Below are 27,288 nucleotides of genomic sequence, written 5' to 3'. Positions count from 1 at the left end.
GACTTCCATAGAGTCTGACTTGGATGGCCTGGAAATATGATTTTCCAAAGAGCTTCCCAGGTAGACTATTAATTCAATATTAAAAACCACACATACAAATAGAGATTTACACACATTAACCTATTTTATTTTGACAGCAACCTTATTAGGGAGGTATTTATTTCTGTCTTATAGATGAGGAAACTGAGGCAGAAGTAACTTGCCCAATTTCACATAACTGAACAGCAGACCTGGGACGTGAACCCAGAAGTCTGATTTCAGTCTACACCTTTAACCACTGTACTAAACAACATCCAACAAAGAGTCAGCATCCATCATCCAACAAATATTACTTAAGTAACTACTTCTAGAGAAACAACTTTAAAAAGAAACAAATAAAAAAGGTGACTGTGAATATGTTGGAGCGTAATTTTAAAGCCAGAGGTCAGGGAAGGTCCCCTAGAAGTCCTCTGAATGGAGACTTAAATGATGAGATGACAGTGGCCACGCAACAATATAAGGAAAGAACATTCTAGATGGAGGAGTTGCTGGTGCAAAAGTCCTAAGGAAAGAACAAGCTTGATGTGCTTGAGGGACAAAAAGGCCTGTGCAGCTAAAGCAAAGAAAGGAAAGTGACAAGACACTGTTGGATGGTTACAAAGGGGTCACACTGTATGCTTTGGGGCCAGACTCTCTGGCTTTGAATTCCAGCTCAGCCACTTACTAGCTGAGCAATTTGGATGTTATTTAACCTTCCTGTGTTACATGCTTAATCTGTAAGATGAGGTGAATAGTAGTTCCAATCTCAAAGGGCTGTTGTGACGATTACATAGTTAATACATTCAAAGCACCTAACACAGTATCTGGTATACAGTAAGCACTCCATAAATGTGAGCGCAAGATGTGGTAAGGAGTTTGGATTTTGATTATAACAGGCAGTCACTGCAACGTTTTAAGTCTGCAAAGACATAATCTGAGTTACCTTTTTTTTTTTTTTTTAAATAATTGTCTGCTGTAGAGTTAACAGAGGGGTCAGGAGTAGGAAGATGAGTTAGAAAACTGGTAAGAAATGGTTTGATTTGCAATGCGCTTTGAAGGAAGGGCAAAGAGGACTTGCCAATGGTTTGCATGTAAGAAATGAGAACCAAAAAAAAAGGAACTGAGGATGAGCCGTAGGTTTCTGGCCTGACTGGTTAGCTGGGAGGACAGTAATGCTATTCTCTAACATGGGCAAGACTAGAAGGGAAGCAGGTTTGGGGGAAGAGCCAAGACCTTGTTTTTTGCATCTTACTTTAACACGTCTGTTAAAAATTTCATTGGTACCCAGGTTATACTAGCAGAAAGCTCAAGGAAGAAGTCAAGGTCAGTTTTAGAACCATTTATCTACTTCCGAAAAATTTTTCCTATCACCTCTTGGTGTATTACTATAGATCAAGTGCTCAATACACAATAAACTGACTTTAAAAAAATCTAAACTTTTATCTTAAAAAATTGGATGCATTTTTTCCTACATTCTTCTACACATCATTAAACAAAGGAAGGAATTTAGAAAATAAATGCTAAGCTTGTAATACAGCATGCATAGAAAGAACAATCAAGCAGCAAAAAGGGGAAAACATTAAGACTTAAGGGATGAAGGGAGGGTATAGCTCAAGTGGTAGAGTGTATGCTTAGCATGCACAAGGTCCCAGGTTCAATTCCCCAGTACTTTTCTAAATAAATAAGTAAATAATTAAACCTAATTATCACCCCCCAGAAAAAACAAAAACAGAAAAAAATTAAGGGATAGGATTCATATCTCCAACTGCTGTGTAAGACTGAAGAATAGTTAATGTCTTAGCATGTAAATGTTCCCCAGCTATCAATGCAGATTATATCTGCCCTCTGGCTGCATGCAATGAACAATGCCTTTACTGATTTCTGGTTTATCTTTGTATGCACTACTAACTCCCAAAGAAGGGGAAGACACTGCCTTCCATGAATACCCTTTTCTTCAAAATTCTAGGGGGTCACAGTTTAACATGAAACAGACTGGAGGATTACATTGCTCCTTTCTTTTCTTAGACGTGGGTGTTATCAATGCAATTTGTCGATATGACACTACTGGCTAATTTTGGGTTGGTTCAGATCATTAAGAGATTTTATTCTTTTAAATAGTTCAAATGATTAAAATGTTAAATGGGCTAAATGTGTGCTGTCCTTGGGATTATAACTAACAGATAAGTTTGCCTTGATTTTTTTTTTTTAATGGAGGTAATGAGAATTGAATCCAGGACTTTTTGCATGCTCAGCATGTGCTCTACCACTGAGCTATGCCCACTCCCCTGCCTTGCATTTTTAAAGAAGGGAATGAACAGATGAATATAATCTCATCTGAGAAGAATATATGGCCTTATTTTTTAAATGATCATAGGAAAAATAATGTATAAAGTAACATTCAAAATATAGAATTATTTATTTTCCATTTGGGTTGTGTCAAAAGAAATCATTTACATAATAACGTAATACCAAGAAATGATAATATTAAAAAAGAAGAATATTGAAAGCATAAGTTACTATAAGCCACACTACAGACTTACTAATAAAACTGAGGATGTGCCTGGCTTCACATTTTTATAGGTATCATTCTTCAGAACTATATACAATGTCTCAAAAATTATTTTAGGCACTTAAAATGATCTATTCCATCTCTCTCCTAAAGCGGTGATGTTCATTATTAAGGTAACTCTCCCTCTGCAATGGTAGTTTTACAAATAGATTATAACTGCCATGTGAATAGAGAGAACGTGCCTTATATATTCCATTATGTTTCCCTTGTAGCATCTATCACACAGAATTATGCATACAAAAAGATGTACTCAGTATAACACATCAAATCTCATTATAGATCAGCGATCAATTAATGGTAATAGGAAACGCTAACTCTGAACCTAAATTAAACAAAATGTTATTGCCCCCAAAGCAATTCCATTCTTCTCATTAGTAGACTTATACTACAAAAAACTGTACTCCATCAAGTTTTGAATTTCAACAATAAAAATTTGTTTTCTCTCTTGTTATATACATACTTTCATAATAATCCTGATTTTGCCTGTTGACTGGCAAAGCCTAAAATATTTACTATCTGGTCCAGGAAAAGCTTGCTGGTCACCCCCCAGACAGGGTTAAGTCATGGAAATATAAATAAAGAGCATCCAACTGTCTTTTGATGGGAATAGATAGTGATGTCAGAGAAAAGTTTCCTAGAAAAAGTGTTGGTTGGAGATCTAGTCAGAGAGAAAAAGGAGAAGCGACAGGGGGATGTGGAGTAGTCTTCAAGAAGATGGAAACAATTGGAATGTTCTGGTTCAATGCCAAGGGCAAAGAGCCCTGCAGACAAGGGAAGGGATTCCACGTAAAAGCAGAAGGATTAGCCTTGGGAGGAAGTAATATCCCTCTTCCATTATGATCAAAGGGAAGATGAAAGAACCTGGCAGAGTCAGGGAAGTTTTTAGGCAAAGTGCCAGAAAAGTGAGGAATTTTTCTTAAGGTGGCCCCTACTTTTTCTGTGAAGCAGAATGAGAGTGAGTCTAAGAAAGAGAAGGTTTTAAAAAGCCAAGGCTGATGATGGGGAGAAGCTGTGTGGGGACCCTCTGGGCAGCGCTGGGGACCCAGCCAGGGAGGAGACTACAGTTTTCGGCAGCATTAGCCTGAGGAAATGTGAGGATTCTTCGAACAACAGTTGGAAGCCTGGGTGTGGGCTCACAAAGGCTGCATGTTTGGACTGATCCACAGCTGGGTTTTTGCCAGATGGGTTTAACAGAATACTGAAGGGGAGAAGGCAGTTGAAAACACTGGCAAGAGAAAGAATGAATGGATAGACTACACGGAGGCTAAGTTGAACAGGGACAGAAATAATTAAAGGAGGCCAATAATGACAGGCAGAGATCACATGGCTCAATGAGGCTAAAAACAAAAATAAAAGATTAAAAAAAAAGTGTAATGAGAGAAACTGAGTAAGGACAATGGATGACTAAGGGGTTCTGGCTTAGAACAAGATCTGAATTTAGGTTTTCAGGATGGCACAGGGCCAGAGTGTGAGTGCAGATGTGGCTGAGATGAGTGGAGTGGAGATCACCACAGGTGAGGAGAATGGACTTAGAGCCACAAGAGCCAAGGCTGCACTCGGCTTTCACAGAGCAGCATCTGGAGTATGGCTGGTCTCAAGAAAACACTTGCACCCCAGTGGTTTTTTAACATGACCTTTAAATGGGGACATTTCCCAGCATTCAATTTTCCAGAGTATTCGAATAAAGTTAATTTGGTCCATCTCAGACCTGTGTGCTCCCCTCTCCTCTGAACCCTGGTCATGCGAGTCAGTGATCTCTCCCAGGGGTAGCTGAGCATGAGGAACACAGGATAGATATCAGATGGGGCTCAAGAATCGCCACCTGAGGAAATCCTGACACAGCCCACAACATGGATGAACCCTGGGGGCATCATACTGAGGGAAACACGCCAGTCACAAAAAAGACAAATACTGTATGATCCCACTTACAGAAAGGAGAATGGTGGTTGCTAGGGGCCAGGAAGGGGGAAAAGTGGGAATGGGGAGTTGTTGTTTAATGGGTAGAGAGTTTCAGTTTTGCAAGATGAAAAGAGTTCTGGAGAAGGATGGTGGTGATGACTGCACAATGTGAATATACTTGAGGCCACTGTATAGTACACTTAAAAATGGTTACAATGGAAATAGATAAAAAAACAAATTTCTTTTGTGTAGCACAGGGAACTACATTCAATACCTTGTAGTAACGTATAATGAAAAAGAATATAAAAATGAATATATGTATGTATATGTATGACTGAAACATGCTGTACACCAGAAATTGACACTCTGTAACTGACTATATTTCAATAAATTTAAAAAGAAAAGAAAGGAAAAAATGATTACAATGATATATTTTTATGTTATGTGCATTCTATCACATACACACGCACAAATTTGCACTCCTAGCCAGCCATAAAATTCCTTCCAGCTCCTACATAAAGACTTCTGGTTAACTACATTTATACTGGTCCTGGCTGGCCCTCTGCCCTGAATCCTGGGCTTCTCTTAAGGAATTTCTACTGTCTCCTCTACTTGCCCAAAAGGAAGCTACTGAGCAGTACTAGTGTCCAGAATTACACAAGGCCTAGGGCATGGTCCCTTTCCTTGGGGAACTCCCAGTTCAGCAGGGGAACCAGCAAATAAGACATTACAACCAATGTGAGAACTACAGAGCAAGCACAGGACGCACCCATCCCTCCCTACACAGTGTCCTGGCACCTGCAGGAGCAGCAGCAGCATCTGGGAACTTGTTAGAAATGCTGAACCTCTGGCCTTATCCAGATCTATGAATTCAACAAGATCTCCAGGTGATCTGAGTGCCTGTTCAAGTTTGAGGTGCATTATTACAGAAGACAGAAATGAGGTGGACTGACTGTGCTGGTTTGCCTGGAACTTGGGGGCTTCCTGGGAGGTGGGACTTTCAGTGCTCAAACTGGGACAGCCCCAGGCACTGAGAGGTTAATCCAGTCTTTTTCACCTGGTGGATGTCTGTGCAATAGATTCAAATCCTGAAAGGGGAGGGAAGAGGAGGATGGAGAGTGGGTGGGACATTGAAGGATCTCATCTTTTTATCACGCAAATCTGATGTCAGACCTTTGTTGTAAGCTCTTAAAATTGTTTCTTACAGAAAAAACTGCATACTGTATGATTTATTCAGAAAGTATAAAAACAGGCAAAACCAATCTATGCTGTTAGAAATCATGAAAGTAGTTACTCTTGGAGGGAGCAGTGATTAAAAGGGGGCATAAAGGGTCCTTCTGCACACTGGTCACACTGTTGTGTGTAGCTTTGAACATTCATCAAGCTGTGCACTTTAAGTATATTTTCTGTATATATTACACTTCAGTAAAAATATTAAAAAACCCACAACTCTCCAAAGACATCTGTTGCTCCTGGAATAGAGACCAAAATTCCCTAACTTGGTCTCTGAGGTTCTGCTTATTTGCTTTCCTGCTAGAATGTGAGCATCCAGGTGGGCAGGGGCAATCTCATCTCCTCACCTTCTCTGCTTCAGTCACCTGGTCCTCTCTGTTCACGGAGCCTACCTTGTTCCATCTTGCCTTAAAGTCTTCATACATGTCATTTCCTCAGTCCGAATGCTCCCTCACACCTCTTGGTCTCAATGATTCTACTAACCATTTACAGCTCAGCTCAAAACTCATTCTTTACACTGAAGTGTTATGGGCCTCCTGATGTGATAAAATACGAAGTTCATAGCTTTCTAAAAGACCATATTTTCTTCCAAAACAAAGTAGTCTTAAAATAATTTTTCTTTTTTGTTGATTTAGGGTCAGAGTATCACATAATGTGTATCTTTAGACAATTACAAATTTGACACATTGGGGATAGCACTGTTATTTAGATTTTTTTCCTTTGGAAAGGAGACTTCAAGTTTCTTAAAACTAGATGCACAGGCCAATGAGCACATGAAAAGTGGCTCAAAATCACTCATCGTTAGGGAAATACAAATGGGAACCTCAGTGAGCTACTACTTCACATCCATTAGAATGGCTATTATAAAAAAGAAGACAAAAAGCAACATGTGCTGGTAAGGATGGTGAGAAACTGGAACCTTTGTGCATTGCTGGTGGGGATGTAAAATGCAGCCAACGTGGAAAACACTATGGTGGTTCTTCAAAAAAATTAAACAGACTATTTACATGATCTAGCAAATCCACTTCTGGATGTATTTTCAAAAGAACTGACAGTAGGGACTTAAACAGATGTGTACACCCCTGTTCACACCAGCATTTTTCACAATTTCCAAAATGCGGAAGCAAACCAAGTGCTCACTAACAGATGAATGGATAAACAAAATGTGGTCTATGTGGTATGTACACATGTGGAATATTATTCAGCCTTACAAAGGAAATTCTGACACATGCTACAATGTGCATGAACCTTGAAGACATTATGTTAAGTGAAATAAATCAAACACACAAAAAATATTGTATGATTCCATTTACGTGGGTGTACCTAGAGTAGTCAAATTCATACAGTCAGAAAGTAGAAGAGTGGTTGCCAGGGCTAGGGGAATGGGGGTAATGAGGACTTAGTGTTCAATGGTTATAGAGTTAAGGTTATGCAAGAGGAAAAGAGTTCTATGGATAGTGGTGATGATTGCAAAACAATGTGAATGTACTTCAACAATAAATTGTACACTTAAAAATGGTTAAGATGATAAATGTTACATTATGCATATTTTACCAGAATGAAAAAGAAAAAAAAAACTAGATGCACATACACTATTCACCTGATTTTTAAGGAAGATGACATTGTAGTACAGTGGGGAAGGGAGGGTGGTGGGTTAACTGGACACCCACATGTGAAAAAAAAACTTCACCCTCACCTTACACCATACACAAAAATCAATTCCAGATGGACTGCAAATGTAAATATGAAAGCTGAAGCCATAATGCTTTTAAAGGAAAACACAGGAGAACAGTTCTGTAACCTTGGAGTACATAAAGATTACTTAATGAAAAGCTCTAACCATAAAAAAAGAAAAATTAGAAATTAGAATATATTAACATTTTAAACTTCTGTTCATCAAAATACACTCATAAGAGACTGAAAAGGCTACCCACAGAATCAGAGAAGATATCTGCAATACATATAACTGAAAAATGACTTCTGTCCTCAGTATATAAAGAATTCTACAAAGCAGTAAGAAAAGACAGGTAACTCAGTGGAAAATTAGCAAATGACTTGGATGTGACACACACCCAAATGGCCAAAAAATATATGAAAAGGCAGTCAACTTCATTTGTCACCAGGGAAATGCAAATTAAAACTACTAATCAGATACTGCTACAAATCACCAGATTAAAAAGACAGAAAAAACCAAGTATTAGTGAGAACATGGAACGACAAGAATTCTCATTCATGCTGGTGGGAATGTGAATTGGTATGACTTTGGGAACTGTTTCCCAGTATCTGCCGAATATATGCATATCCAATGACCCAACAATTTCATAAGACATGCAACATGTGCTCACCAAAAGACATGTACTGGAATGTACAACAGCACTTTTTTAACTGCCAAAAAAGAAGAAGCTATTCAAACGTTCCTTAATAGTAGAATAGAGAAAGAAACTGCAGGCATTCACACAATGGACTATTATAGCAATGACAGTAAACAATCTATAATAACATCAACAATAATTCATTAACATGGAGACTCTCTCAAAACACCGTGCCAAAATATGAAGCCGGTTACAAAAGTGTTCATACTGTATTTTCCCATTTACATAAAAAGCAAAAGCATGCAAAACTCAGCTCTGATGTTATAGGTCAGGAGAGTGGTGACCCTTTGGTTGAAAGAGGACTGGAGAGGCAGGCAGAATGGAAGATGGCACCAGGGGAACTTCTATGAAGTCATACAGTGAATTTCAAGGATATTGGTACTAATAAACTTCTATTATTCTGGAAGAATAATGAGATAAAAAGTGCTATCTCATAATGAAGAAGAATATGAAAACAAACATATGTATGTAAATGTATGGCTGAAATATTGTGCTGTACACCAGAAACTGACACACTGTAAATTGACTATACTTCAATTAAAAAAAAATCATATTTCAAGATTTTTTTGGCAACTGTTTTAGCATCGGCCATCTAGGAGGTTATGAAGGGAATGATATTATAGTAAGGGGAACTGCGTGTTAAAAAAGTGACATGCTATGTGCAAGATATTGTGCTTGATGGAGAAGTGAACTCATTCAGCAGATAACGACCAAGGACCTTTTATGTGCCAGGCAGACTGGGGTAAGATTCAGTCAAGGTAGAGGGCGATACACACACAGACACGATGTTAAACGCTGAGGGTAGGGGTGGGGAGAGAATGACTGTACAAAAGAAACAAGCAGAAAAGAGTAGACAGAAAGTGTCTGAAGTAAAAGCTGGCAGAATGATGGAAGCAAATCGTAGTACAAGTATCTATTGGATGGTGGTTGCTTACCAGCAAATCCTGCCTTGGTTTAAAATCAGGCAATATGGTGAACCAAAACCAACGTAAGCATAGGAACCCAACTAAAAATTTTGGTTAACCCTACTTTTCTTCAACTTCAGTTGAATGGAATCTTCCTTGCTAAAATAAAAGCTTAACTTTTTAAAGGCTATAGCAGAAATGAGACCTGGAAAGAAAGTTCAAGGTAGAAACATGGCCTTTAAGTAGTCAAAGAATGCAACTTAGATTCAGAAATGGGATGGTTACTTTTTCAGCTTCACCAACTGCAGTCAGTCCCCGGCTACAAATTAGAACAAACATTAAGGGAGCTAGACTCTCATCATGGAGGAATCTGAGAAGCATTTATTTGGCAAATCGAGGGTGCCTGCTATGTGTTAAGGCTAGAAGACCATAGTGCAATGGTGGAGACAGATATGCCAAAAAGTTATTCAAAAACAGTGTATCAAATATGTGATGTAACTAAGTAGGAAAAAACCCGAGGGTAAAGAGGAGGGTGTGACAATGCCTGGGAGAGTTTGGAAAGGCTTCACTGAAGTGACATTTAGTCTGTGTCTTGAAGGATAGGGTAGAGGATTGTCAGGGATGCCAAGAAGCGCAAGATGAGGCTTGAAGAAGCCTAGAGAACTGAAGAAGTGCGCGGAAACTTGGATTGGTTTGAGCAGGGCTGTGTCTGTCTGATGCAATGACAGGGTAAGAGGCTACAAAGGCAGGTCGGGGGCTAGAGGAGAAAGTATCTTCTGCAAGAGCCAACTGCATTCATTGTAAGTCAGAAAGCAAGATGGCACAAAGGTTAGGAGCACGGGCTTTGTTCTAATCCGCTTAGTAGCTGTGTGGTTCTGGGCAACAGCCTGGGCCTCAACTGTCTCTATGTGTAACACGACATAAAGTCTTTACCTTATACAGTTTCCAGGAAGATTAAATGACTGAATCTGTATCGGTCATTCAGCACCGCGTCCAGCGCATTAAGCATTACATGGGAATACCTCATCAGGATAATGATTACCAGCCAAAGCTCGTTTCTGCAGCCCCCATGGCTGTCTCCCCACGGCCACAGCCTGGGAAGGAAAGTTAGCTCCGGTCGGGCTGAGCACATTCGCCACTTCTCTGCCCTCCTAGGCCTCGGACCGGTACTCAGTAAGCTGGGCCGGGCCAGAGACGAGGGGGGCGGGTCTGGCGGGCAGGGGACACGCCGCTTACCCGGGCTGGGGTCCCGCTCCTCGTCCTCTGCTGACCCGCGGGCCTTGAAGCCGGGCGGTAGCGCCGGCCCGATCAGATCCCTCGCCATCCGCGGTGGCAGACACTGATCCCGCATACAAGTGTACCCAGGCCGAGTCAAATCTCTCCCCAAAGCAGCCCGCGATTCGCCGCAAATACGGGAAGCCTTTTCCGGCGCCGACTAATGACGCAGAGGCCCGTGATTGGCTGTTCCGTATCATCAACGCTAAAGGAAGTGACGCCTAACGCTTGCGCCACATTCGCACGCTGGGTTAGTTACCTGGCGGGTGGCATGGCTGAACCGGCAAGTGGTTTCGTGACTCCCACCGGGTGGTTTCCAGCTCCCGAGCTGACTCCCACGTCGGGGCCTCTGAGCGACAGTGCCTCTCTGCCGAACAACTGGATGCTCTGGGCCATGCTGCCGCCGCCACCGCCGCCTTCGTCGCCTCTCGCAGCAGGGTCCGAGCCTTCCGCAGAGGCGCAGCCCACTGTAGAGGCCCAGGCTCTCCCCAAGGCGCCTCCCAACTTGGACGCCCAGATTCTTCCCGGGGCGCAGCCCTCCTTCGTCGCTCAGTTGCCTCTTAATTCTCAGCCTCAACTCAATGGCCAGCCTTCCTGGAATTTCCAAGCTTCGACATCATGGTACTGGACTCAGTCTCCGGGTGTCTTTCCTCAGCATCAGAAGTCCCACAACACTCCAGGTAGGTCGTTACTCCTCTCTGTACCACTCCTTACCTTACTTCTTCCCTTTTTCCCGCTCCTATTTCATCCACCTTCCTTTCCTCCCTTTCTGATACTGGCCTGCACTCTTGGAGGCTGGGTATTAATGTATCCCAATTTGTCCCATACCTAGTTAAGTTTTCCCATCCTGTTCATTAAGTTTAGTAATTATTTATAGAATTCTACCTATGGACCAGGAACAGGGGATATAACAGGAAAGAAAACATACAAAAAACCTTATCTTTAAGGAGCTTAACATCCCCTGGTGGAGGAAGACAGGCAATAAAACAAAATAAAACATTGTGTGTTAGAAGGCAGCGAGTGCTCTGGAGAGGGAAAGCAGAGAAGAGTGACAGGCAGTGCAGTTTTAAATGTCAGTGTCAGCCATCAGTAAGGTGACATTTGAGCAAAAACTTCAGGGAGGTGAGGGATGGAGCAGTGCATACATCTGGAGGTTGGTGATACAGGCAGAAGGACCTGCAAGTGCAAAGGCCTGGAGGCAGGACCTATAGATCAGAATGGAAGCCGGTGTGTCTAGAGAGGACTGAGCCTGGGGCAGATTTGCAGGCGGTTGGGGAAGACGTCTTTGTAGATCATGGGACTTTGACTTTTACTGTTGTGATATGCTTAGTGCAGAGAGATGGTGTGGTTTGATTTGTGTTTTAAAAGGATTAATGTGGCTGTTGATGGGAATTGACTGAAAGGGAGACAGGAAGTTAATGGAGTTAACTAAGTGAGAGCTGTTAAAAGGGGACTTGGAGCAGGGTGGAGCTCCGCAGTTGATGAGAAGTAGTTGGATTCTAGATTTATTTTGCAGGTAGGGTAAGGCCAACCCAACTTGGTGAAGGACCGGATATGGGTGTGAGGTAAAGGGGAGACAAGAATAGCTTAACGTTTTTCTGCTAAATAAGTGGAAAGGTGTGGATGGAGCAACTTTGTAAAGAAGACCAGGAGGTGTCAAGTAGAGGTACTGAACTGACTTTCAGCTATTAGTTAGTATTTTCAGGGGAGAGTTGAGGCTAGAGCTGTAAATTTGGGTGTCATCAGCATGTAGATTATGTTTAAAGCTACGAGATTGTTCACTTTAAACCTATTCTCCAACTTTCTACAAGATTCAAGTTGCATTAAATTGAATCCAGATCATTGCTTACTGTGTGCCAAATGCTGGGGATTGAATGTACCTAAGATGATACTAAGTTGGGTGAGATGGGTTCATAAATATAAATCTCAATACAGTGTGACTGGTATTAGAGGCATGTAGGAGAAGATTTCAGAGTGTGGGGGGGAGCTGGGAAAAGCTCTTGGAAGAAGCGTTTTGGGGGATGTTTAGGATTTAGGAAAAGATACTTTTTAGATACAGGTAAAGAGGTGTCAGTACAAGGTGAGTTGTGAAGGGTGCAGTGTTCTGGGATGACTGAAGCAGAGTATGTGGAGGTTATGGGGGAAGAGCAGGGTGAGAAGATAAAGTGGGATCTCATTGACGGACTCTGGAAAGCCATTTGCTTCCAGAGTTGTGAGCAGGGTTGTGGTGACTGGGGGATGATTTTTGTAGTGTCAGTATGCAGGGTCTGCTGGAAGAGAGGGTTTAGGAACTGGAGGACAGTCTGGGAGGCTGTCACAGTAATCTGGGTGAAAGATCAAAGTTTCAGAGTAGGGTCATGACAATAAGAAAGGAAAAGAATTTGAAAGAAAAAATATTTCACAAGTTCTCTTTTCCTTGTGTAAAATAGAATCTGAAAGAGCTGTATCAGGGATTTTAAAGGTTTGCATTTCTAGTGGTCAAACATTAGAAATAGCTACATCAGAAATAACTACAAGGAGTTTTACCAGGTTATATAGAAATTTTACCAGGTTAGCCTGTCCATTCCTTTACTTAAATGCCTGAAGCATCTATGGACATATAATCTTACCAATATGTATTGATTTGAAAAATATTTGGTAAACTATTTTTAATCTTTGTTAATTTGTTTGAGCTACTAGTCTTCCTAGGAGAGGTAGTTTACCACTGTTTTTACTCAAGTACTTGTGACATGCTATAATAAATAACATTTTCAATAATTTTATTGTTGCAAACATTTATGGATCTTTGTTTTTCAGTTAAACATTCTTATTTTCCACGAAGACATGATGCAGATGCCAATAACTTCAACAACTTCTCTCCCAGGAGAAAACAGAAAAAAAAGGTATTTTTAAAGATGTTCTTGAATGTGACACTTTGGTTGCTATATCACTGTTTTATATCTTGAGTTTCTGTCATAACTGTCTTAGTGTTTTGCATCCATTATTGACACTGCAGAGCCTTGCTATAAAAGGATCTTTAAGGATCTTAGCTTAAGTAAACCAAAATAGTTTTGAGAAATAAATGGAGAAATTATTGAAAAAGAAAACATTAAATCCATTTTAATGTAGTATCAGGAGTAAATATAATTGGAAATTATGATTATAGATAAATGTAAATGTTATTTAACTTCAATTAAATAAAAAATATAAATTATACATAATGTATTATACTTATATTACTAGCAAATTGGGAGGGGAAGGATGGCATTAAAAGTTTTTTTTTTTCCATTGAGGATCAACTCTTGCTTATGTTCAGTAACCAAGTCTTAAAATAGGTTTCCTTTATTCTGATGTAGCATACAATTTGGTCTTTCAACTTATAAGATGTATAAATAATGTCATTAGTTTAGAATAAGTTGAGTAAGGTCTACAGCAATTACATGCAATTAGTGCCCTTTGTGTGGCATGAAAACTATGTAGCTAATATATAAAATATAGCGAAAGTGTGATACATTTATTATAATCTCAACATTAAACATTTGGAGACCATTTCCTATATATCTCTCATTGCAATAATCTTTTTTGTTTTTGTTTAAATGTAAAAACAGCAAATTGAGAATTAAAAAAATGAATATTTACCTAAATAATTCTTTTTTCCCCCTTCCATACTTTTAAAAATTTACTTTTATTTTATTTTTTTTTTTTATTGAAGTACATTCATTTACAATGTGTCAATTTCTGGTGTACAGCACAATGTCCCAGTCATGCATATACATACATATATTCATTTTCCGATTCTTTTTCATTAAAGTTTATAACAAGATACTGAGTATAGTTCCCTGTGCTATACAGAAGAAACTTGTATTTTTTTCCTCTTCTGTACTTTAAAAAAATATATAGTGTACTTGTTTTTCCTAAAAGAAGAAATGCTGTTTTTACCCTGAATATTTATTCTTAGGTCATTTTGACGTTTGCTATACTAAGTCTTAATTGGATTACCAATTTGAAATCTACTCACAGTTTATATTAGCACTACTCAGATTTTAACATTTTTATCATGCTGACCCTTTTGTGATTGTTAAAATTTGAAAGAAGCAGAATCATCCCTTCATTAGAAATGTGTTCAGAAGTTTCTCCCACATGTAAGATTTATGTGAAAAATCAAAATATGTACTATTAGAGGAATAGTTATATTTTTACTGTTGATTAAAGATTTCTCACCAGAAGCCTAATGCCTCTTCATTTTTGTTTACAGAAAAGAAAGGAACCAGTTTTTCACTATTTTTGTGATACCTGTGATCGTGGTTTTAAAAATCAAGAGAAGTATGATAAACACATGTCTGAACATACAAAAGTAGGTTTTTTTGTTTGTCCTGAAACTTATTTAGCAAAATGGGTATATTCGGTAGAAATTCTGAGCTTTTTTTCCATGCAAGTTCATATTTTTCACAGACATGTTGTTTGATGACTTGGCAAATGGGGACATTGACCCTGGGATTTGCAGTTTGAGGGTGGGGAGCCCACTGCTTCAGAAAGAGGTAAAGTGGCAGCAAAGGAGAAGGTGGGGTCTGGCAGCTGTCTGTACGTGTGCACTCCCTCTGCTCGATAAGAGAGCTGGGCCTCTCCTCCAGTTGCTCCATGCACCTTTGTGAGTTCTTTGACCTTTAAGGCTGCCCTTGATCATTTAACCACACTGTATAATTTGCCATGGTCTGGCATCCTCTAAGGATGGTCTGGACCTTATTAAGTACTTTAAAAGGATTTTTAACCAGAATATTTGAGAAGTAAAAAAGGTTAAAAAGGAAGCTCTTAGTTTGGAAAAGTTGTCTTTCAGTTTATAGAAGTGCCCTCAACTTAATTAAATTAAAAACGTTAGGGCGGTGGGTGGGTATAACTCATTGGTAGAGCCTGCTTAGCATGCATGAGGTCCTGGGTTCAATTCCCAGTACCACCAGTTAAAAAGAAAAAAGAGTCAAAGAAAGAAAAAGAACGTTTTACAACATTGCTGATATCATGCATTCACTGAAGTGGAGAAGCAAATTATATGTATTACTGTATTGTATACTTTGAGAATGCAACTCTGTTTTGGAGTGATTTTTGTTTTGCTATTGACATAAGTATGCAGTGATAACATCACAGTTGTAATTTGACCAGAATATGTCTGTAGTAGGATAAATTTAATATGGAAAACATTGAATAGTCTTTTTTAAAATTCTTACAGTGTCCTGAAGTAGATTGCTCTTTTACTGCACATGAGAAGATTGTCCAATTCCATTGGAAAAATGTAAGTTTTTATGTCTCATTTTTTTAATGTGCTTTTTAAAATTTCATTGGTCTATAATCTTCACAGCTCTTCATTTACATAGTCTAATAAATAGTAAGTAACATTCATGGAGAACTTTGTACAGCGTTTTTACATCTGTTATTCTGTTTTTCAGAAACCACTGTGTAAAGTAGATAAACCTTGGCCCTATTTAAGAGATTTATAAAATGATTTGCCCTAATGCCTCTGAACTGATTCTTGAACTTGGGTCTCTTGACTCCAAATTCTATGCTTTTTTTTTTTTTTTTTTTTTTTGGTGTGGGAAGATATGTAGGTTTATTCATTGATTTATTCATAGAGGAGGTACTGGAGTTTGAATCCAGGACCTCATGCATGCTAAGCATGCGCTCTACCGCTTAAGCTATACCCTCCCCCTCTATGCTTGTTTTGATACACCGCATTGCCCCAGATCGTTTTGTGTTTTCATTATTTCTTTGGCTGTCTCCCTCAATTGTGGCTGGAAGGTCATTCATTTGGGTATTTAATGTCAGTTGAGAAACGGGTGACATATTTACTTTGTAAACCAAATTATGTTACTCCTTTTTTTATCAATAGGACTAATCTAAATACACTGAGAAATTTCTTTTTCCTTTAAAGGAAAAGTCATAATAAGGATAGATAAAACCTGCTTACTTGATTTTAAAATTGTCTCTGCTAGTAAATTTAATGTTGGCTGCAGAGTGTCTATTGGCCCCCATAATATTTGGCATTTAGTCAAAAGCGTACAGTGTGCTTCCTGATATTCAGCAGGCATTTTCCCCTTAGATGCATGCTCCTGGTATGAAGAAAATCAAGTTAGACACTCCAGAGGAGATTGCAAGATGGAGGGAAGAAAGAAGAAAGTGAGTAAAGAGTTCAGAACTAGTGAAACAACTTTCTTTTACTGTGGCAAGGCTGTGTGCTTCGAAATAATGACTGACCTGGCCCTAATGAATAATTTGAAAAAGGAAATTTGGTCTTTTATAACTGTTGCAAATACTCAACTGAAAATGACCAGTCCTAATTTTGTTATTCTGCAGAATTGGCATATAGTGATTTTGAGAATATTGTTACTTGATGTATGATAAACACACAGTTTTAATTTAATTTATATTTATATTTATTTTGATTCATCGCATTCCCTTATAATGTTGGTACTAGGGCATAGGACTGTAAACTGTATTGTATGAGGCTATTATTGAATGTAGTTTTTGGTAGACCTAATAGGAACTCTTCGTAAATAACTGATGTCATAATGGGACTTTACTCTTTGAGGGGAGCTACTACATACCTGCCACCTGTGTTAGATATTCAGTGCTGAGGCCGTGATGGGTGGATGCTATGTAAAAAAAAAGGATGATACTTTGCTATGTTTATTGTTTTGATCATTTTAAAATTATTGAATGATTGCAGTATGCGAGGCAGAAGGAGCACAGCAGTGACAAGCTACTCACATGCTTGTCCTTCACTATAAAAAACCGGAAATGTTTTCCTGTAATTAAAATTTGAGCCTCACCATGTGAGTCGTAGCTTTCTACTTACTAGGGAAGAAAGCTTAGTAGATGTCTAGCTAGAATCTAATGAAAAATCCCACAAGGATACTATTTTATTATTATCTTCTCAGAAAGGACCAGGATACCTCATCCCAAAGCAGAAGACTAAGTCAGAACTGTTAGGATGGTCAGCTGCACTTTCAAGTCAGTAGCTACTTTTCTGGAATTAAAAAAATGAGGAGAGCCTGAGATAGGAAGGGTTATCCTCAAAAGTCAAGAAAGATACTTAATACTTCTGGCCAGCAGGTTAAACTTGTACTTCATTGAGCTTAGTTAAAGTTTTCACTTTAAATCCACTGTATGTCTGTATGCATAGTGCTTTGCCAAACCTTACACTGTATGTGAAAAAGTGAGTCACTGCCTTTTAAAGCTTTAGAGGTAACTCTGAGAAAAACCAGCATAAACATAAAAGATTTAGGACCAACTGAGAACAAATAGAATTCAGTAAATGTGTATAGATACTAGTTATTAATACTGTGTGCAGAGTTGGATGAGGGTGAAGAGATGATCAGAGGAATTTAATTTTTAAGCAGGTAAGCCTGGGTCCAGCCTGTCAACATGGACTCAATGGATTTATCAAAATTTCAAGTGCATCTTTGTCTAACATCTGTAAGAATCTAGGCCAGCAGGAGTAGGGTATACTAGAATGCCTCTTCCTCTTTACCTCCTGGCAGAATCTTACTTATCTTGTACGATTTGTCTTAAATGTCACCTGATTTGTCGTTCTCTTCTTACCCTTCATTTCCTCTGTCTCAGTGCTGCCAGAGCTCCATCTGTAACCAGATAAGGAACTTGAACCAGAATGTAAATCTATACCTTACTTCCTTCATTGAGAAAGTCTTGGTAAGAAGAAAGTATCAGCTGAACTGAATATTTTGCTGAGGGACGCAGTTGATTTACACCCAGGCATAAGTGTGTGGATTGGCTGCCAGTTTGTGGACCAACCTACCGCAATGCATCATTCACTGTGTCCTTTTGCCAGTACATAGCTTAATACAAACACAGTAGCATTTGTTGCATTATATTATAGGTGGCCTGGTCTTAGACAGCTTTGATTCTGCTGCACTTTGCATGGTGCCTGGGATTTAGTATGCGGAGAATAAGTATTTTCCGACTGAATTACTGTTCAGTGGTGTAGTGTGAGTAGACCTGGTCTTGGCACTTACTAGGGAGCCTTAGCCATTGCACTGTCAAACTTAGAAGTCAAAGAGTTGGGTCCGTTAGCTCTGCTTCCTGGTACTTGGTTTTTGAAGAGCTGATGATAATGGTATTGAAGATCATATCCTGCTAGATGAGATGGAAATGGCCTAACTGCTAAGGTTGTCTCTCTGCTACTTTGCCCTGACTTGGTCAGTTGGAAGTTGTTTCAGCTCAGTGGTGCCGGCCCCTGCTGTATGTGTTTAAATCTCTTGAGGAGAATGACAATGGTTATTAGTCAGCAATGATTATAAAGTAACTAAGACGTTAACTAAAGTGTTGAATTTCTCAAATTTTGAGTTCATTTAGGTCAATAGGGAGATCTGAAGAGAGTTCCTGATTTGCCGACTTTGGTTCTTTTATCTCTAGCACGTGTTTAAATTAAATCATTATATAAACCCTGGGAAGATTGGAGCCACTGTTAAATTAGTGGTAGCCAACTTCAGTGGTTCTGTTCCGCTATGTCTGTAGCTGTTTTCCTTTGCCACATCCTCCACACTGCCCTCCTCAGCACATCAGTGAAAGGACCTCACCTAGTCTGGAGGAGTGGGGTGGGGGTGTTCCCTGACAAAGAAAGGTTGAGCTAACTTAGACCTAACTATGAAGAAATAAAGGGAGGCAGTGCTCAGACAGTTTGGCCTGAGTGTAGGAACTTGAGTTTAGGTTAGATAGGGTAGAAGCTTTTGGAAGATGGCAGTTGCGGGGACAGAGAGAAGTAGGTGGATATAAACCGTTTGGGAGATGAAAATGGGCAGTATTTGCTGATTGAACAACTGTGGGGTCAAGGAAAGAGGTTTTGAGGAGACGTCCAAGTTCCTGGTATGAGTACCTCTGGGAAAGGTGGCGCCTGTTACTGATCCAGGGGACCAGATTTGTAGGTGTTGATTTTGGGCATTGCTGAGTATGAGGCACTTCTGAGACATCGGGACTCAGAGCAGACTGGCTGGAGATAGGTGTTTTAAAATCATGAAACCGTGAATGCAGATTTTCCCGACAGAGAGAGGGTAAAGTGGGGACAGAAGATAGCCTGACAGGGAGTAAAGCCAACAAGACTGCTGAGCAAGAGCTGGGGAAGTGAAGACTAAGAATGTGACATGTCATGGAAGCCAGTAGAGGGGAGGATTTCAAGAAGGAAGGTATGGTTATCGGTGCATGTTGCTGTTGGGAAGGTCAGATAAACCAAGAACAAAAAGTGACTGATTTTGCTACCTGTAGGGCCTCCTTGATGCGGATTCTAGATATTGCTCCTTTGCCCTTCTCTTTGAGTTTCCTGCCGTCTGTCTGGACAGCTCTCTGTAGCTCTAACATCCTCCCCCAAGATTCTCAATGAGGCGGATTTCTGTAATAAAGAGCTCATCTTTTTTACCTTCCTATTTCCAGTGTCCTTTACCTCCGTGCAGTTTTAGTCTCTTACTTTCATGGCCACACCATGGATCTTATCTTCTGAACTTTCTGCCCCAGAAATCTTAAAGTTGGGCTTACTCCTCTTTGGGCATAACTTCCACGGCATCCAGCTCTCTCAGTCACCTCTGCCTGGTCCTGTACTGGTTGAGGCTGCCCACCCCTTACCCTCTTCACCTTCTCTGTCTCTCATCTCTCTGCTCTGTTTGCTTCCCTGCCAGGTTTAAATCACTTCCACCACTCTCAGCATCTCAGCTCCCTGATGCCAGCGCCCTCCATTGCACCCACCTGGCAAAATCTCAGCCCTGGCTCAGTTGCTGAGTGTTGTTTAAGAGAACCACAGGTTGACGTGTGGTCTGCGAGTGAATATCAGCAGTGTTATCACACTTAAGGGATGGACTTGACCACTGGGGTTAGGCTATTCTCTTTGTGTTTGTTCTTTTACTGTGCAACATTCGATGTTAGTATGCAAATATTTCGTATATAAGTGGCTATGTAGAATAAGGTTTAAATATAAATTTGTTAAACTGATTTTATTTTAGCCAGCTAAAATGCCAGTGAAAACAGAGTGCCTTAGAACTGGCAGTCAAGGTACTGTAATGTAGGCTTAATACATCTTTTCAGATTATTCCCCAGATTACTTGGTTATAGGAGCTTTGTCCCAGCCCACACTTGTTTTTTAATCATATCCCAAACAGGTTTTTTGAGTCTTCAGGCTCAGTTTTGATCATGCTGCTGCTTCTCAAAAATCTTAACCTTCTCCATCCTTCAAGTTTTGCTCACTGCTTTTAGTCCAGCTGAAATCCTGCCAGATTAAATTTGGGGAATAGTTTTCCTCATCTGCCTAGAGGAGTATCTTGTCCTTTGAATGTGGTATCCCCTCTGCCTCTTTAGCGTAGATGCCTCTTATTATGGTCCTACTGATGAAGTTTTTTGAGCATGTGTTTTTTAAAAAGAATAAATTACAAGCTTTAGAAGTATAAGAACCATGTACCAAGTGACAGTTTGTATCCCAAACTGTTGGTAGATACGAGATGCTTACAAATTTTGATATATGTAAATGGGGTTTGAAAAAAATTTTTATGGGTGTATTTTGAGTGCATACAAGTAAGTGGTTGGAAAAATCTTGCTAAGATTCTTGTTTTTAAATTATGTTTTAAACTGTACCTTTGCCATTTTTAAAGAAGTTGGGCAGAAATGTGTTCATCCGATTAATAACTATGGCTGGAATTCAGTAATATAACAAATAGTACTTAAACCGCTGTAGTTTTGAATAATTAATTCTCACCACATAGGACAGATCATCACTGAGACAAACCAAATTGATCTGTATTTGGATGACTTCCTCTCTACAGTAGCTTTCCCCATATGAAGGTGAACTGTGCCACCTTGTGGTTTTGTGCAACAAGTGCTTTAAAGGAAAAAATTCCACTGGCTAGAGAAATGTAAGGAATATTAAACTTGAAGATGCAAACTAGCTTAGGTAGCATGTGTTTATATAAAGTCTTTGGTAGAAGACTGGTTAGGTTTTCTAATGTTACTGAGAAATCTCAGTCACCTTTGAATTTATGTTCATGTATATTATATCTTTGAAAATCTTGGCAAGATTTAGCTTGAAATTTGAGGTAAACATTCAGTATTTGAAAAGGCAAAGATTTTATTATATATGGCCAGGGTAACTGAGAGCAGATGTAGTGGGAGACGTAGGAAGAATACCGTGAGGTGGCCGCGAGACCACAGGCACTGAAGCATTAACCTTCGCCACGTGGGGATGACAGTGTCCTGTCAAGGGTTACTTGGAGTCTTTGGAAGGCAGGGTAGTCAGTTTGTTGTGTAAGAGGGGTAGTGTCAGATCTCCCCCCAACCCCCACCACTTATTTAAGGTAAATTATAATTACGGTGAAATTCATTCTTTTTTAGTGCATAGTTCTGACAAACACACATAGTTGTGAAATCACCACCACAGTCAAGATATAAAATCAAGATTCTGTCACCCCCCATATTGCCTCATGCCCTTTGCGATCAACCTCTTCTGCTACCTCCAGCCCCTGACAGCCACTGATCTGTTTTCTGTTCCCATATTTGTGTGTTTGCAGAACATTGTATAAATGGACTCATGCAGTGTGTGGCTTTTTGAGTCTCTTTGACCCCGTATAGTGCATTTGAGATTCATTTATGTTGCTTTCTGCAGCAGTAGCTTGTTCTTTCATTAAATGGATGTACCGCAGTTTGTTTATCCATTTCCCAGTTAAGGGACATTTGGAATATTTCCAGTATTTGGTGATAACAAATAAAGCTTTCATAAACATTTACATGCAGGTTTTGTTTGGAATGTGGAGTTTTATTTGACTTGGGTCAATAATTGGGAATGGGATTGGCTGGTCATATGATAAGCATATGTTTAACTTTATAGGAAGCTGCCACTCCTTTCAGGAGGTGAGTTTTTAAATCAAGATATGCCTAGTTAGGCATGGAAAGCATTCAGATTAGGGAGGATAGCGAGGGTGCGGTGATGCTTGCCTCTGTTAGGATCATGTTCCAGAAGTGGAACAGCAACCTGATTCCTGTGGCTTAGCACAAAAGGGTCTATTTTTCCCAAGAAGAAAAAGGTCCAGGCTGCAGTTGCTGCTTGACAGTACCATTGGGTGCAGGCACTCTCTTTTTGCACCCCAGTAGGTGATTTTCACCTTCATATCTGCCAGAAGGTTCCTGCAGTTTAAATGTTAAGTCCACAGACTAGGCAGGAAGAGGAAAAGACAAAAGGCACTTGTGGCTGAGTTTATCCCCTTTTCATTGGAAAAACAATTGCTTTGTTTTTAACCCCAACCAGGAGACTTCCACGTAGCTCTTACTGGCTACCAGTGGGTTGCTTGGCCACCTTTAGTGGCAGCAGAGCCAATGGGATGTCCCCAAACAAAATTATTAAGGAAGAGGGGAGAATGAACAGTTGGGTGTGTTTGCCTCAGTGCTTGATGAGCTTGAACTTTAAAGTTTGAATTTCAAAACTAAATAATACTTGGAAGCAGCTCTATCCTGAAGGAAGGAGAGACTTGAGCAAGCGTTGAATATGCTTATTGGTAATTCTTTTCACGTAGCATTGGTGGCAGCAGAGCGGATAGAACTGAATTCTAGTTTTCAGAATGTAGGCTAAAAGTATGTGACGGCAGAAAGAAATGACTTGGAAGAGGAATGGGTAAAATCTATGGAGTGAATAAGAGGTTAGAGATGCTTAAAAAGAATGAGGAGTTTGGGCGAGGATGACAGTTTTGGATGAAGTTTATTTGTATCTGTGATGTCACCTTGTTAATAAAGGGTTCCGAAATTATCTTTCGGCAGTTGATGATTTCATCTGAGGTTCTTCCGTTTCTTGATTCTCACATTCTTGCACTTTACATACACATGTGTTATTTCTATGTATGTGTATGAGTGTACTTTTAATAAAACTTTTAATAAAAAGTATGGGAAACATTTCTGTTGGCATATTTAAGTTTTTATCATTCTCAATTTTTAAAAGTTATTTGAACTCCTAAAAAGAGGAAGTTTGACATTGACACGTCAGAGTAGCCCTTATGTCTTGAATTTTACCTTTCTTATGAGAGCTACATTCTTTCTGAGGAAGTCACTATGTTCTTTGACAGGCTAGGAGGGTAATCTTTGTGTAATTGCTCTGTTCGAAAACCTTGTAAAAGCTTTTCACAGAGTAAGAATTTCTGAGCTGAAAGAAAACTATAAAGATTTGCTTGGTGTATTACTCTTTAAAGAAAATACTTCTTTGTATTCATTCATCTTTATTTTTTTCAGATTAGCCAAACTTGGAGGTACCCACTGTGTTTAATTAAAAACTTTAATGCTTTTCCACTAATAACCTGCAAAAAAAAAAAAAAAAAAACCCCAGCGAAAAACCCCAAAGTGATTCTTTCTTAATTCCTGGAGTACAAATGCTGTATTTGATTTGGCATTAGGGGAAATGAGTGATAGAGGTTTGTTTCCACAACCTGGATTTTAGAGGCATTGAGACATGCTTCCAGCAGATTGGGAGTCCACTAGGTGGAGTAGTTTTGTGATGTTTAGTTCAGTCGTCACCGTGGCTCTAAGGAAATCCTGTATAATTATGTCCCCAGTTCTGCAGAATTCCAACAGAGGGGGTGTGCTCCTAGGAATGCTCCATCTTTGTGAAGTTCTAAAAGACTGAAATAAAAATGCAGTACTATAGCTTGTGTTGAAGCAGCTGTGGTTCAGTGAGAGTGAAGAGGGATTGTGTTTTTCTAGAGAACAGGCTTGGGGGAAAAGCCAATGAATGGGTAGTGATTTGGGGATCAGGAAAGGGTTAAAGAGTAAGATGTCACCAGGATGAGACATGCTAAAATAATAGCATTTATTGACTCTGGGGCTAAAGGATTGTCCCTGGAGGCATAAGGTTTAGGCAAAGGGAAGCCAAAGAGGGGATAAGGAACGAAAGAAGGAAAAGAGAGGAATAAGAGCATACGGTGTCAGGGCCAGTTCCTTTTGGGGTTTTGGGGAAAGATGGAACTAGGGAGAAAAGTGATCTTAGTAGATTAAAACAGTCAGTCTTTATCGCTTCATAACATCCATTCTCTGACAGAAGATATTGTATTAAGTTTTATCAGTATGCGATTGTGCAGTGTAAGACAATTTGATTTTTGTCAACAGTTTTCTTTAGGTTTGTATACTTTAAAAACCTGAGCTGAGTCCTTCATCAAAGATCTAGACTTTTCTTTATTCTTGAATCTCGGTAGTATGTTGCTGGAAGCGGTTCCTAATTATAATTGTATGTATAACTAGGTCTTGTGTTTCTGGTTTCCCTTTTTGGGGGATAATTTGCTTTCTAGTACCCTTGTTTTTCCTAGTTTTTAGTCTCTAGGTTCTGTGTAAATAAGAATGGTATAACCTTTGGAAGACGATTTTATTAACTTAAACACTGAAAAATAGAATCTTACAACTTTTCCCTTACCTTTAGGAAAGTGATACTTAATCGACCAGAAAGAAAAAGTGAGTAGTTTTAAAAGACTTCCAGCAAAGGAGTTTCCATAACATTCCTGATGTCTCGTTTAAGGAATTCTTTCTTACATCTCACCTAAAATCTGCTTGCTGTAACCCACCTTTACATTCTTTCCCATTGAGAAGCATTTTTAACATTGCATCTGATTGCTTATGCATGAAACACTGTAGGACCAAGTCTTTATTTTTAGCATATGGCCCAGTGTGTTAAGGGTTGGTCCGCAATGCTCAGAAGAAAATGTTGATGAAACACATGCAGTAAGAATAAGTAAATTCAGAGATGTGAAGAGTGTCGAGTAGCTGTGAGTCACATGTCTAGACACTGTGGGGCCTGTGAAAGTCATCACCTTTTCCCTCAGCAGTTCTGCCTCTGTATAGTCTGTCTTCAGATTGAGAACAGATGGCTGCCACCTTCTCCATAAGATCGATTATTGTCACTTCTCTTTCTCTTTTAAAGGCTGCAAATAGTTCCAGTTCCTTTCATCTTTCTTCGGAGGTTTTATTTTTCATCCTGTTAATCATCTGTGAGTCTCTTCTGAATCCCTCCCAAGTGTTATTTTTCCTCAGCATTCCTTTTCAGTTTAGAAATACAAAACTGGACGCAGTGCCCCGCGAGTTTCTGATCACTTTTGAGTATTGCAAGGGGATGATTTCACACGGGTACCTGTGCCAGAGTCCATTTTGTATAACCTTAGATTGTGTTTGCTTTCCAAAAGTGTAGTCATGTGGTGCTGACTGACTGTCAGATTTTTATCTCTTATGACCTTGATCTTTTCCTCTTATGTTTATTTATAGCTTGTACATTAATCATCTTTTATTTATGGAGTTTATTTTTCTTGGCTGGGTAGATTACTTTGCACTGTCCTCATTGAAATTCATTGCCTTTTTTCCCCTGATTACTTCACCACGTACTCAATGTCATTTCCATTCTTATCTGCCAGTGTACCTGACCCATGGGCTTCAAACTGTCTGTGCTATCCAAATCAGTGAGGCAGATGTTAAAAAAAGAAGGGGATGGAAACTGTCCTAGAAATAATGGCAGAACACGATTTGTTGATGTTTCTCAACATTTACTCTGATGAGCAGCCAGGCTGAGTGGTAGAGGGCTGTCTGTATTCCCCTCCTTCGTGCTTCCCATGCTTCTAGGATCTATTGCTCTCACCACTAAAGTCTGATGCCTGTCTCCACACAGCCCTGCTGAGGAACAAAGAAAGCTTTGTCAGAGCAGTTCATCTTGCCGTCAGATTTAATCTTATTTCCTTGCTCATCTCTCTCCCTGTTCGTAACTTTCAGTGGCTCCCCATCGCCATGGAATTAAATATAAACTTTCTAGTCTGGCATTCAAGGCACATTTTGGCCCCACCCTCCCTGTCTGGTCTGATCGCCTATAACTATGTTTCTTCCAAAATGAACCACTTGTAAGACTGATTCGCAGTTTTTAGAGACAGAGCTTGCTAGGAATGCATATTTCTCTTTAAGAAATGTCTCAACAGTATTCGTTAATAAATGCTAATAGCTTTTCAAAAAACAAATAAAAAACCCCAAAAGAAAACAAAACCAAAATGAACCGCTTGCCATTCCCTGGATATCCCTTACACTTGCTGAGGCCTTGGTTTGTCTGCGTTGTTTGCTTTGCTTAGAACAATCTGAAGCTTTTCCATCTGATTTCTGTCTGTCAACATCATTTAAGACCAATGTCTTTCATGTTCCTTTCTTTGTGGATTTCTCCATCTAGATATGATCTTTCCCTCCTACTCTCCAATCTTTATACTCCTTGGGGTGCTTATTATATTTGCCCTTTGTTATATTCTTTAGAAATAAACTGTGATTTTCTTATCCTTCCTGATAGACTGTATCTTTTGAGAACTGTCTCTTCCTGATCTTGGTAACTTTGGATGTACCTACTAGTATGTATTTGTGTAAAGAAATGCATAAGAAATACATTTTTCCTTAGATTATTTATGGGTACATGCTAGATAAATGAATTACATCAGTTTCAGTGCATTATATGATATATCTGATTTAAATTCTGTTGTAAATTCCTTACCTGGTAACACATTGGTAGCAAAGTTTGTGGACTGGCAGCTGGCCTACACTTGGAGTAGTATTGTTATAGTCTACTTTTTCACCCTTAAAAAAATTCTGGAAGGAATGAAAAGTTTATATAGAGTTACTGTATTAGTTGTTAAACAAAAATTGTTAAATTCAGCAATTGCTTGATTGCATAATTAAAGTTGTGCTCTAAAAGCCCTTTTATAATTGACTTTTATTGTTTTCTAGAAACTATCCAACTCTGGCTAATATTGAAAGGAAGAAAAAGTTAAAACTTGAAAAGGAAAAGAGAGGAGCAGTGTTGACAACGATGCAGTATGGGTAAGTTCCTTGGAATGGCTGGTGCTGTCAGTGCTTTTAAATGAACGTATGTACTTACAAATAATAAAAAAGTGCATACACCCAAATCTGAAAACCTCCATACTTCCAACTCTGAAATCTTTGTTTTTGTAGCTTTTCTACTTAAAAAATTTTAAATTATATTTTAAAATAAATAATACCCTATATTCATGTA

The 27,288-nt window shown here is 39.3% G+C and overlaps 2 protein-coding genes across 3 annotated transcripts in view; one reads left to right on the top strand and one right to left on the bottom strand.

Annotated features, from left to right (window-relative positions):
- The window catches only part of GPALPP1 (GPALPP motifs containing 1), a 29,067-nt gene extending 18,637 nt beyond the window's left edge, over positions 1-10,430 (bottom strand). For both annotated transcript variants that reach the window (XM_014551991.2, XM_032496119.1), the window contains exon 1: positions 10,233-10,430. In XM_014551991.2, coding sequence (XP_014407477.1) covers positions 10,233-10,347 — 115 coding nt within the window. In that variant the 5' untranslated portion in view covers positions 10,348-10,430. The remainder of the gene's footprint in view (positions 1-10,232) is intronic.
- A 65-nt stretch (positions 10,431-10,495) lies between these two features.
- The window catches only part of NUFIP1 (nuclear FMR1 interacting protein 1), a 31,503-nt gene continuing 14,710 nt past the window's right edge, over positions 10,496-27,288 (top strand). Inside the window, exons 1-6 of the mRNA XM_006176254.3 lie at positions 10,496-10,951; positions 13,068-13,153; positions 14,506-14,604; positions 15,472-15,534; positions 16,339-16,415; positions 27,003-27,095. Of these exons, the coding sequence (XP_006176316.1) occupies positions 10,543-10,951; positions 13,068-13,153; positions 14,506-14,604; positions 15,472-15,534; positions 16,339-16,415; positions 27,003-27,095 (827 nt within the window). The 5' untranslated portion in view covers positions 10,496-10,542. The remainder of the gene's footprint in view (positions 10,952-13,067; positions 13,154-14,505; positions 14,605-15,471; positions 15,535-16,338; positions 16,416-27,002; positions 27,096-27,288) is intronic.

This window comes from Camelus ferus, chromosome 14, assembly GCF_009834535.1.
Source record: "Camelus ferus isolate YT-003-E chromosome 14, BCGSAC_Cfer_1.0, whole genome shotgun sequence".
Classification (NCBI taxonomy): Eukaryota; Metazoa; Chordata; class Mammalia; order Artiodactyla; family Camelidae; genus Camelus; species Camelus ferus.
Note: the sequence above shows the minus strand (reverse complement) of the source record. Positions and strands in the feature narration are given on the sequence as shown.